The sequence below is a fragment of the Anneissia japonica genome, unplaced genomic scaffold (assembly GCF_011630105.1).
Source record: "Anneissia japonica isolate Jap-2015-1 unplaced genomic scaffold, ASM1163010v1 scaffold597_len517326_cov190, whole genome shotgun sequence".
NCBI classification, from domain to species: domain Eukaryota; kingdom Metazoa; phylum Echinodermata; class Crinoidea; order Comatulida; family Comatulidae; genus Anneissia; species Anneissia japonica.
In genome coordinates, this window is record NW_022699214.1 from 254020 (window position 1) to 266599 (window position 12580).

General features: G+C 32.8%; 1 protein-coding gene across 2 annotated transcripts in view; it reads right to left on the reverse strand.

The window, feature by feature from the left end:
- LOC117102874 (phosphatidylinositol 4-phosphate 3-kinase C2 domain-containing subunit beta-like) overlaps positions 1-12580 on the reverse strand; it is a 36644-nt gene that overhangs the window by 17180 nt on the left and 6884 nt on the right. For both annotated transcript variants that reach the window (XM_033243311.1, XM_033243310.1), the window contains exons 3-10: positions 12283-12371; positions 11026-11180; positions 6624-6744; positions 5950-6061; positions 5283-5362; positions 2182-2248; positions 947-1260; positions 161-283 (exon numbers count right to left, since the gene is read on the reverse strand). In XM_033243311.1, coding sequence (XP_033099202.1) covers positions 161-283; positions 947-1260; positions 2182-2248; positions 5283-5362; positions 5950-6061; positions 6624-6744; positions 11026-11180; positions 12283-12371 — 1061 coding nt within the window. The remainder of the gene's footprint in view (positions 1-160; positions 284-946; positions 1261-2181; positions 2249-5282; positions 5363-5949; positions 6062-6623; positions 6745-11025; positions 11181-12282; positions 12372-12580) is intronic.

Consider the following 12580-nt stretch of genomic DNA (forward strand, 5'->3'; position numbering starts at 1 on the left):
TATACATAAATAGATAAATAAAAAATAATACAAACAAATTAAACAACAAATAAACAAAACTAATCCTCACTGTATGACTAACTAATTAACCAGTTTAATAATCAAAAAACAGAAGTAACATGAACAAATACTACTAATTATAATGATATATAAGACTTACTCTCGGTCCCATTTGATTTTACTGAAAAAACGAGTGGTCACTTTTGATGGCCATGTTTCAACCGGAGTGCAAAGAGGCCTTCCGCCATAAAATATTTGACAAGAAACAGTGAGATGGTCATAGCTGAAATTTAAAAGGAAACAAGATTAAAGTGATTGAATTGAACATTATACGAAAAACAACAAAAACTTCTATCACAAATAATAGAGTAATAATATAACCATTAATATACAGTAGTTAATTTTGATGTATAAAAAAGTTACTGAAATGACAGTATTAAATATATGTGGCAAAGACAAGCCAAACCAGTCACTCGTCGCAAATCCTTTTTCAGAGATAATGACCAAAACATGAAATTTTTGAAATCTATTTTATTACACTAAATTAACCTTTATATATCTATATACCATGCTATGCTGTTATTTCCCTTATTTTTGATGTTAAAACAACAATTTTTAACAATTTGGTGATGGTTTCTGCCTGAGAAACGGCCAAAATTATAAACTTATAAATAAACCTATAATGGCTGATTTCTCAAATATTGTTCTTTAAACAGCTTTTTGTCTAAACTTCTGTAACTTCCAAACGTAATGTCGGATTTTTATGATTCTTTTACCATTTTATTGCTCTCATCTTACTATATAACCCTGTGGTAATAACTAAAAATCGATTTTTGTGACGAGTGACTGGTTTGGCTTGTCTTTGCCACATACAGTATGTGAAAATCACATGTACTTTATTCAAGATTTATTTAAATCAACAATTAAAACAAACTGTGCCAGAAACCTTTTCCATTCAGCTGGTACCCTATGAGCAGCGGAGATCCTAAACTGCAGTTGCCTTTGAATCGTCTCAATGCTCTCCATCCTTTTACAAGGTTCTTCCGTCCATGCGGTGAATGTAGTGTCAAACGCCTTACAGTACATGTCGATCAGCTTAAAGATTGCTACTGTTAAGTTCTCTAGGCCGCTTTCGATTCCCGTACCAGTCTTCAGTAAGCTAACAGCATTACTGATCTCGCTGGTTTCAACGTACGCTAATGTGTGGCAGATGGCGTTTGCGGCCTGGATGACTGGACTTGTATGCTGCTTACCACTGGTCTAAACAATAAAATTATATGGTAATTATGGTCATTTCATGTGCCAAAAATTCTGTAATGCATCTAATAACTTATGAATTATAAAAAATTTAAATTTATCTAGGTAAATAATAAAAAATAGATTAGATAAAAAATACATTAGTATATTAAAAAATACGTTTTATATATATTTAATTTTTTTTATTGTTTTGTTCTAATTTTTAATTATTTTGTTTGAACATAGAGTAAGCAAAGTTTTAATTGTATCCTTAAAAACCTTATGTGCCAAATTCTGATGTTGTGAATGCGAAGTGAAAACAATATCATGTTCCTCCTCCCTTGCCAAACCTATCTGGAACCACTTTTAACACTTAACATTTCCAAAATAAATCACAAAAATATATCAATTGAGGCTTCCTGGTAAACAAGGAAATGAATGGTAATCAAATTACAGCATTATTAATAAAATATTGACATTTCTATTGAAAGCTATACAAAAAGACACTTAGGCAGTATTCAAATATTTTATTGAGCACAAGCTTTCGTTCACACAGTGAACCTCTCCAGGTGACTGTAAATTGAAAGCCAACTTGGTTATAAACAAAAAAACAGGTGTATGTCCATACATAGTCATGATGTGCCTATATATGGTGATGATGTGATGTCATCATGACCATATTTAGGCATGTAGCATGTTTTTGTCAAATAACATTTGATAGTCTGGACAGGGCTTTAACACAAGGAGTACGTATACATTATCATAATGTAAATGATTGTTATAAACAATAACTAATTCACATGTTGAAAGTTATTGTTCAAGAAGCTCTGTCTAGACTATTTGACAAAAAAAACCTAGTTGTACTGTATGCCCATATATAGTCATGATGTGCCTATATATGGTCATGAAGTGATGTCATCATGACCATATTTAGGCATTGTTTACCTTAATTGCCTTCCTGAGCTTGTTAACTTCCATTGAGAACGCATCCATCAACACAGATAAACCAAGCCTACACAACAAATAGAATAACAATACACAAAAGGATTATGAAAAATAATATAATATATTATATAATTAATAATACAATATTCAATAATTAATTTAAGTTTCACTTGTTTTAAAAATTTGGATTAGCAGTACAAAACCCATTAAGTACTTTTAAAGGCTACATAGTACTAGTAGAGCAATGCCATAATAACAACTTTTTAAAAGTCATTTTAATTTATTAAAACTGTTTGTTGTATGCCTGTATGTTGTGCTACTTTGTTAAAAAGTACTTTTCAAAACTCAATGGGACAATTATAAAATATAAAAATCATATCAACCAGTAAGAGAAAAATATAAGATAGAAATCAAAGGTTTGGTGAAATGATTTATGATATTACTATACATTATAAAAATGGCAGATAATAATATGTATTTAAAAATCAAATAATAATTTTTTATTCCAGTATTGAAGGCTATGTAATATACGACCCCATCGGATATAAAGTCTTCAGACTTTCGTGATTTATCCTTGGTGCATTTTACGCTGAATATATCCAATCCGGTTCAATCGAACATAACATATTTTTGTTTACATTCCATTGCATTATGTATTAGAAGTTGTCTGAACAAATAATCTATATCTTTTGAGAGTTTATCAAGCATGCTCTTATTTCTTAACAATAACAGATTTACAATAACATAACAATTCTTGGGAATTCCCTTTTTAGAGTAGGATACAAAAAATAGCATAATTATAATAACAAATGTGATGTATTGTTCGGGTTACTAGACCCATACCATTGGTGATTTGAATCTATTGGAAACAAGAGAGTTCAAGCACAAAATAAAATACTGTAAAGTAGCTTTATCTCATATTATTGACATGAATAGTATATTACATGGCCAGCAAGTATATACAGATACACATAAATGTACCCATGAACAACCAATCACAGGAAAAATAGGTCAGGATGTTTATACTTTCAAGTGAAATAAAAGATAATTGTAGATGGGTAATTGACAACGTACAAGATTGTAAGAAGGCTACTCTAACATAATATAGGCAATCATAAGCAAATACAGGCATGATGAAAAATAAACAGAAACTGAAGAGTATTTACTAGAGTGTGGTAACTTGAAACCAAGCCATTTAACATATTTATGTGAATACTGGTTGTGTGTATATATAGCATATACACATATACCATATGTTTATAGGAGCAAGCCAAACAGATGTGTTGCAACATTAACAACCTTGATATTTATGATGTAATAATTAGTGGTAAATGAATGAATAGATAGAGGCAGATTGCTGTAAAATGTTCTAAAAATTATGGTATCTATAATTATAGTATAAACAAATATCTATACTTGTAATTTACTGGTATTGGTATAGGCATTCATAATGCACCTCTTGTGGTTATAAAGAGCAGTTCTTTTCCCTGGTCATTGGGTCCACATGGTTTAAATGTTGCTGCTGGTAATCAGCACAGGAGCAGGCAACCAGGTACCCATTTCTACTCCTGGGTGGAGAGAAGCAATGCAGATAATGCGCCTTGCTCAAGGACACAAGTGAAATGCACAGCAAGGGATTGAAACCTCGACCGTTCCCGCTGCGCCAAACTGCTTCCACAATTTGAGCTAGCAAAACTATCAAGACAGGAAATAAGTTGCTTTATAGTACCTGGAATAAGTTTTATTTATTGTATTATGAATGGTATGGTAACATTGTAAATTCTGTTTAATAAAGCTTATAATTTTTGTGTTGGTTTAAATTTATTTCAGTGTAGTTTCTTTCACCATAGTGGGCATAATAGGTACCAGTACAATGTTTAAAGTTTCGGGATGATATTGGCCCGGTGCAGAAGTACCAATTGGACTATGAATATTCCCAACTAGTCAAGGAAGTTGTGCATACACATGGCAGTTTGAATATCCAGGGAATAATTAATTTAAGAAGCATAAGCTCCTATTGTTTATGTAAAACCAACGCAATTCCATTATACTGTATATACTGTATTACTATCTGTTTCTGTATGCATCTGTGTATCTATTTGTGGGTATACCTGTTACGTTCATGCATTACTAATTATTTATGCTTGAGTAGCATATGGAAAATTTTATGTAAACGAAGTTGAGCACATTAACAAAGAAATCTATTTTGTATCTTCTATTTGTTCATCGATATTATTTTAATGTGTGTATATCACACATGTTAATGTGTGTATATGAGTATTACTTTAATGTGTTAATCTGTATGTACTTGTCTGTATGAGGGAGGGTTGATGCAGTGGTTGGGTTTTCGGTCCCTCAATCTTGATGTTGGAGGTTCAAACCTTCGCTGTGAATTTTGCTTGTGTCCTTGGGTACCTGGTAAGATGACGTGACACTGAATGTATAACCCCGGTATTCTTAAAATGAAGTCGTAGTTTGAGCTGAAACTTCAAAATTATGTCATTTCATATTCTTAAAACAAACTTCGTCTAGCACTACAACTAAATCATGTGAACCTAGACTAAAATTATACCACCTCAGGCCGATTTTTTTAGTCAGCCTAGGGTCAGGCTAAATCGCTGACTTGAAATATGTACCCCACTAAAAACACGCTTTTTGTAACTTCAATAAAGTGAAGTGAACATACACGATTGTATAAATAGGTCTGATGTATCTTCAGTGTGTTCAAAAAAGGGAGATTACGTTTAGCTTCCAAAAGGCGAAATTAACATGTTTTGCTAGCTATATCAGCATTAAAGTGCAAGCATGACTAGGAATACTCCAGTGAGTAGAGGAGGTGGACTTTGTGCCGGTATGATTATGAAATCAATAACCAGGGATAATATTGACATCGCCATCGCCTTGTATCCCTTGGCAAAAGGTGTATAAAAATCCCTGTATTTATTACTATGTCATCAATTTATGAGACAAAGCAATTGGGTGTGTATAAATAATTTAAAACAGCAGGGGAGGGGAATCAATAGATCGAAGCATGTTTGGCACTGTTACCCCTCTTCTCTGGATCCGGTGCTGTAATTTACTTTGTCATGTATGTAACTTACTTTGTCACTGCTGTTGTGACGGGTCTTTCAAATAGATTTGAGAAGCGCTTTACATTAACATCTTGTTTGTCATCTTCAACCTGCACAAATAAATTTACAGATATTAAAGATTACACAAATCAAAGGTGATGAACTTAGGCATTTCGTTCATTCAGGTAAGTATTCATGAAAATAGTCTTGTGAATGTAACAGATTTTCCTAAAGCTTTGTCTACACTATCAAATTGTATATGTCAAATAACTGTGATATGCCCATATTTGGGTGTAGTATGACATCATCATGCCCATATATGGGAATATCACACAGATGTGTCCATAAAATTTGATGGTGTAGACTGGAGTGTCAAAGGTTGGGCTAGAAGTCAATTCAGATACAGTTTAATGAGCTTTGCTAACACATCCTATTGTAATTTTTTTCTGAAAATGGTGATACCCAAAAGAAAATCAAAACAGCATTAAAAACATTCTGAATTTTAAAGGAGACAGATAAGTTAGCAAGAGATTTTGATTTCTCAGAGACTCTTGCTACACGCAGACGATTAGGAACCTCTCTAACTTCTTGATGATGATAATGAAATGATAACTCCTTTTTATATTTGATCTTTGTTCCATTTCTACTAGATCACGCTCTCTTCCACTCTAACAATACAATCGTGAGGTGTGCATACCGTTCTTGCGAGATCCCTTGTCACGTCATCTTCTTTCAGAAGTTGAAGGTAAATATCCCTATCAAACTTTCTACACTTCTGCACGTACTCAAAGTCTCCAAGCATGGCATCACTGTAAATTTAAAAAAAAATGCTTTATGGAAATTAATTATTGTATGCTAGAATTGTATGATTTGTAAACCATCATTTCACCATCTTTAGAATCATCATCACCAACACCATCACCTTCATCATCACCATCATTGCTCGTTATGTTTTATATAATTTAGTTTTCATCCAGGGAAGGACTGATTAGTGGCACCATAGAGAAAGAAAATACAGGTGACACAAGCATATTTCTCCTTCAACATGCAGCTATTGTCATCATAATCTAATTTCCAGAATCTTTATCATCATAATCACATTATCAAAATCATGACTACAATATTGAAGTATCATCACCATCATACATATCAATTACCATTCATATCCATCATCACTATCAGCATCATCACTATTATCATCATCATATATAATCATCATCATTGTAACCATCATATTCATTGTTACCATCATAATCATCATCTTTCATCAGCATTATCATCAATATCATTACAATGCATATACACATTCTTCATTACCATCACTATTATCATCACTCAACATTATTATCATCACAATCAAAAGCTACTCACTGATGGAGGAACTCTGCAGCACCTTGTACCTTAAGCATAAACTGTTCTGATGGTAGGCTAGATAGAGGCTCTGGTAGGTAGCATAACCCTTGGCTGATTACATGTTCAACGGATGTATTAACTACAATAACATTATCAAATAGAATTCAGAGTGTTTCTAAGTTTTATAGTGAGAGAGAAAAGAATTTTTGTTGATTCATTTTTTTATACATCTAAAACCTTGTAATATGAATGATTGATTAGGGTAAAATTAATGGTTTCATTTCAACTTTTTGTTCCGTTTGAGGGTTTTCCCATGCAATTTTAATGTGATGCGATCTCGAGACTTAGGTCACCCTCATTTACTTTTGACCGAGTATTTTATTTTTCATTCACCAATTGACATTTATTTCTATTTTTTACCTAAATGCTTGAGATAGAACCATTTCACTCAGGGGCACCAAGAACTACAAGCAGAGGTCTGGGGGCCAGCAGAGGCACAATCAGGTGGGGGTTTGGACGTTTTATGTAGTGAGATCCCTAATTCAAATAATTACAGACACAAAGAGTAGATCAAAATATTGTTTTCCATATTAATGTCATTGATTTTTTTAAATTAATTTTTTTGTTTTGTCTCGGCCTGGGCCCAAGCGGTAGTGATTATACTAAATGACAAAATACTATTTTATTTTTCAGCACTCTTCTAAAAAAATTTCCAAAATAACGTTAGCTAACAAGGTTTAAAATAAGTCTATGATTTACAACCACTAACTTAACTTTTTGTATTGACTTGACTAAATTGCATTTTTTTTACTATAATTGATACCAACCAATACATATGATTGACAGTACAGTAGCTGTTCACATCTTCCTAAGATGCTCTACTTGTTGACAAGTATTTCAACCAATGGCATTAGAGCTTTTCAACCTTTGACCTACTAAACTCTTGTGCATACTTTATGGTTGACTGCACATCAAGACTACTGTACTGTGCAAACATGTTTAGCAGACAGAGCTGCTTTACTTTTGGGATTTTTCGGAATGTGAATCATTGTTGATGAATAGGCTCACTTTCAGAAACGAAATTAGCTTCAATAAATGTTACTCTTTGAGGTGAAACAAAAAAAAATCCCAACAAAATCGCATTGAACTTCTCATTTTAAAAGGAAATAATTATTGTTGTTGATTTATAATGAGTTCCGTTTCATGAATCAATACAGACAATACTTGAGCAATATGTTTTTCTTTTTTATTATTTGTTTTATGTATCTATGTTTTACTTCAGTTAATATTTTATATCCATGTTAAACTTTATTTTTTTATACTTTTTACTGTATTTCATATGAACTGCAATAAATTAATCATATTTCATATTCATAACCCAAATGTATTTGTTTTTACTATATGTTAAATTACAGATTTTTCAGTAAAATACTGTTGCAAGCAGAACACAGAGCAGGGAAATGCCAATCAGTTTAACATTAAACTATTTATTTCATTATCAATGTACAAATCATCAACAAGATCATTTGAAGTCATAACATATGCACTCTGGATCAGCAAAACAAAATGCCATTTGCTTCAACTGTTTAATAGGAATATACTGTTCTACCCTAATAAAAATAAAATTTTCCCATTTAGTATACCATACTAAAATGTTAGCGGTTTGGCAGTGGGAAACCTCGTGGTTTGAATCATTCGCTGTGCATTTCGCTAGTGTCCTTAACTTAAGCAAGGCACTTTATTTATATTGCTGCAGTCTACCCTGCTTTATCAATGGGTACAAGCAAATTGGTGGGAGTGACACAGGGGAGTATCACACTCTCATCCAATTTATGCTACAGAAACAGGGGAAAAGCATCAGCCCTATATGAGCCCTAGTGGCTCGGCAAGGATTTACTTACTAAGAAAGTACACGATAAGTCATACCAGTCTAAAAATCCATTTTTTCTGAGATTTTTAGTTCAATTTCCCAAATGCTTTTTTTGACTGTTATGTGATTTTTAGTTTAATTTCACAATGTATCCATGCGGTTTTCAGTGGGTTGATATATTTATGAGGCTTGGTTTTTAACCCCCTGGTATTACACCATAGCAGGAAGCTATCGTGTAATGAGGCTCTTCCCATCCAGGGGTGTGAATAGGTACCTGGATGTCATTGACGTTGATTAAATTAATGTTGCAGAGTATAAAAATGCAGTTCATTTTTTTTATATAGTTTTTTTTCAATTTCATTATTTCTAGGTCAAAAAGGACTCGACCCATGATATTGTAGTTAATTAGGTATTGCGGTTAAAGACACTTCCCTTTAAATACCACATTACTGGGTTGGGTTCAATAGTAACCAAAACACCTTTACTCTTTCAACAGTTAGTCATTATTTTTGATTCCATTATTTTGTATTTAAATAATAATATATATTTTCAGTATTCTTTTAATTCCCATTCTTTATTAATGTCTACAATCTTTCCCTTTCCCTAGCTGGTCTTACAAAGATCTAAACAAATGTCACTTTGCAGTAAAGGCATAAACAATATTTTGCAATGCACCAGTGAAAGCATAAATAACAAGATATGATGGATGATAATGAGATAATGGCCAAAATTCCATAAAATATTATAGAGGATGAAATGACAGCATGATATTGGATCCTAAATATCAAGTGATATTCATGGGAAGATTAGTAAGATGTTGCCAAGTATTATATTCTCTGCATGTGCAGAAATTCCCTAATCCTATAGCAGGACTACAAAATATTAATCATAAAATTTCAACAGTGGCATATCCAGAATTCTTGAATTGGGTGGGGGAGGGGGTGGGTAGGAGGCTGATTTGGGGAGGGGTGGGACACGAAGGTGAAATGGGGGCTCAATGATTAAGTGAGGGGGACCTAGCTCACAAAATAAGGTGATTTTTAAGTACTTGATTCTTTTGCTTCGAATGGGGGAGAGGCACGACTGGGGGAGCAACTTTTTTTAGGCGAGGAGTGCGCCCCTGCACTCCCCGTAGATACGCCACTCAAATTTCAAAGAATAATTAATAAGATGAAACATTATTACTTTGAATCTTCCCGTCTATCTTTCGGTACGTGTAGGTCTCTCTAATGATAGTGACTAAATAACTATCAACATTCTAATATTAAATTGTATATTAGGCATAAGGCTATGCTGTAACATATATTTGGGCCCAGAACAGTGCTCAAATATAATGCTATGTTTGAAATATATCATCATTATAGTTTTATTTAGTGTTTATGTTTTCCCATTTTCAGGGTCAAACACGGTTTACTTCCAGTTATCTATATCCTCATTCAGTTGTTTGAACAGGATTTGACGACAAAATTCATGGAAGTAGTACCGGACGCACTTGTTGGATAATCATACTTCCACTGCTTGTTAGGCATCTAGCCCTATGTGTAACCTACCCAACGCTAAACAATATTTACAGTTATAAGACAAATAGAACAAGGCATTTAATGTATAGGATGCAACAGTGCCCCCCACCCCCATCCAGCACCCCCGTAGTGCTGTTTCGAGAAAGGCAATTCATATCATTAGTGACAATTACAATTCAGTACTCGAGTATATATAGCAATTACATTGCACCTGAGTATGGAAATTAACCACATATTACGACTACCAGGTTAGTTACTATATTCATGAACTATAGCATGTTCATTAAATATTCATGAAATACCAACTACATATAGAGAGGGTAGTATTAAAGTGAAATAATTGTTTATTTAAAGAAGGCTTTTCCCCAAAAAAATTAATTGCTTCTTTTATTTTTAACTGATGTAAACTATTTGCAGTCCAGAACAGTGAAGCAGTTCTCCCAGTCAGTGACAGTGTTCTGCAATCAATAGTTATTTTATTTATAAAATTTAATTGAGTTTCAGTGTTCATATTGCATTTAGTTGTTGTTTGGTTCTACGTAAGTCTGTTTTAAAGGCTTTAATTTGCCAGCTAAAAAAAAAAACAGAACGAAACCTCAAAAATTCAAATATGAATTGCACATTCAAAAGAACAGCATATGAATTTTCATGAATCAGTAAATCATTTGTTAGTGCCAAACAAAAATAGTTATTCAGTGATGATATAGTAGATATTTTACTACAAACAACTTTAAATTGGCAGCCAGCCAATTTAAGGGTATATTCAAAAGAATACAGGAACAGAAATAAAGTATTCATTCTCATTTAAATATTCAACTGAAATCTCTAACTTATTGTAATACATAATATAATTATTTATCAGACTTGCATGGCAGTAGGCCTTTATAATTGGTATGTACTATATTTAGAGTATGTTATGTGAGCTAAATCATACCAAAAATACTATGTAAATGAATATGGTAGGTGTTACCGAACACTACTGGCTGTATATATTTGTACACTGTCTTAATAATGAGAAATGGTACCTTACCGTCACATGTAAATGTAATTGGTTGGCTCATTGATGTAGCCATGTGCAGCTTAATGCTGGCCTCAGGACCTCCGACAGCTCGTCTTTTGAAAACGGGGCTATACACGAACCCTGGGTTACTTTCCCAGTCATCAAAATTGTAATTTCTTCTCAAGCTTAAAAAAACAATCAAATTATACATTTTTAAATATCTTTGTTTAAAGTAACAAAGCAAAATAATTATTCTTCAATAAGAAAGATATTAATGGTGATGATGATAGTAATAAAAAAATAGATGATGACTGAGCATATAGTACAGTACACAGGTGGGCAAATTGCAGCACATGGGCCATTTGTGTAAAAAAACGGTGATTTTTTTTTGCAGCCCACGACACAAATTAAAAACCCAGTCAACCACCTTTGGCTAAAAATCTTCAGATCAGTGTATGGTCCGACGCTGATCATGTGTAAAATTTAGTTATCAAAACTGAAAATAAAGCTGTATAAAAGCAGCACATGAAGGTTTTTGGATGCACACTGGAAACATCCAAGTTTGGGTGCGGCTAATGGCGTTAAATCTAAAATTTACTTTGGCCTTTTGACCCATTTTTATGCCCAACCCTGATATGTGGCAAAGACAAGCCAAACCAGTTACTAGTTGCAAAAATCAATTTTTACTTATTAATACAGTGTTACACAGTAAAATGAGAGCTACAAAATAGTAAAAGAATTATTTAAATCCGACATTTCTTTATGAAGTTATAAGCATTCAAACATAAAGCTGTTTAAAGAACAGTATTTGATAAATCATCCTTCAAAGTTTATGATTTCGGGAATTTCTCAGGCAGAGACCATCACCATCTCGTTGAAAATTGTTGTTTTGACATTGAAAATGGTGAAAATAACAGCATGGCAAGATTTATAGATATATATAATGGTTAGTTTAGTGCAATAAAATAGATTTCAAAAATTCTGACATTTCAGCATGTTTTGGACATTATCTCTGAAACACGAATTGCGATGAGTGACTGGTTTGATAGTACAGTATAAATAGTATGCAAATAGTATAAATAGTATAGTTTAACAAACTTAGCTATGTCAAGATTATAAAATTTTCTTTAACAAAAAACTGTTGTATGCCCATATTTAGTCATGATGTGCCTACATATGGTCATGTGATGACATCATATCATGAATATACTTTGGCATATCACATGTTTTTGTCAAATAAATTTTTTTTAGTTTGGACAGGACTGAAGAGATAAAATTAATCCTTACTGCATCATGCCTTCACAGAAACTTGTTCCTTCTTCGTCTCTCTCTTCCATGATATCAAATAGTCCATCACCAAAAAACACATTTTCTGCCTAAAATAACAGATGGATTAAAACAATGAATTAAGGAAAACTGTCTAAAAGTACACAAAAACACAGGGAGAATATTAAGGGTTTTAGCATAATATGTGTGCAGAAAACATTTGGTGCTGGAGGCATTCATCAGGATAATTTTCATGGTCAGATGCACAATTTTTTCCAGGCCTGATGCTGATCTTAAAATCTGAAAAGAACATTTACAT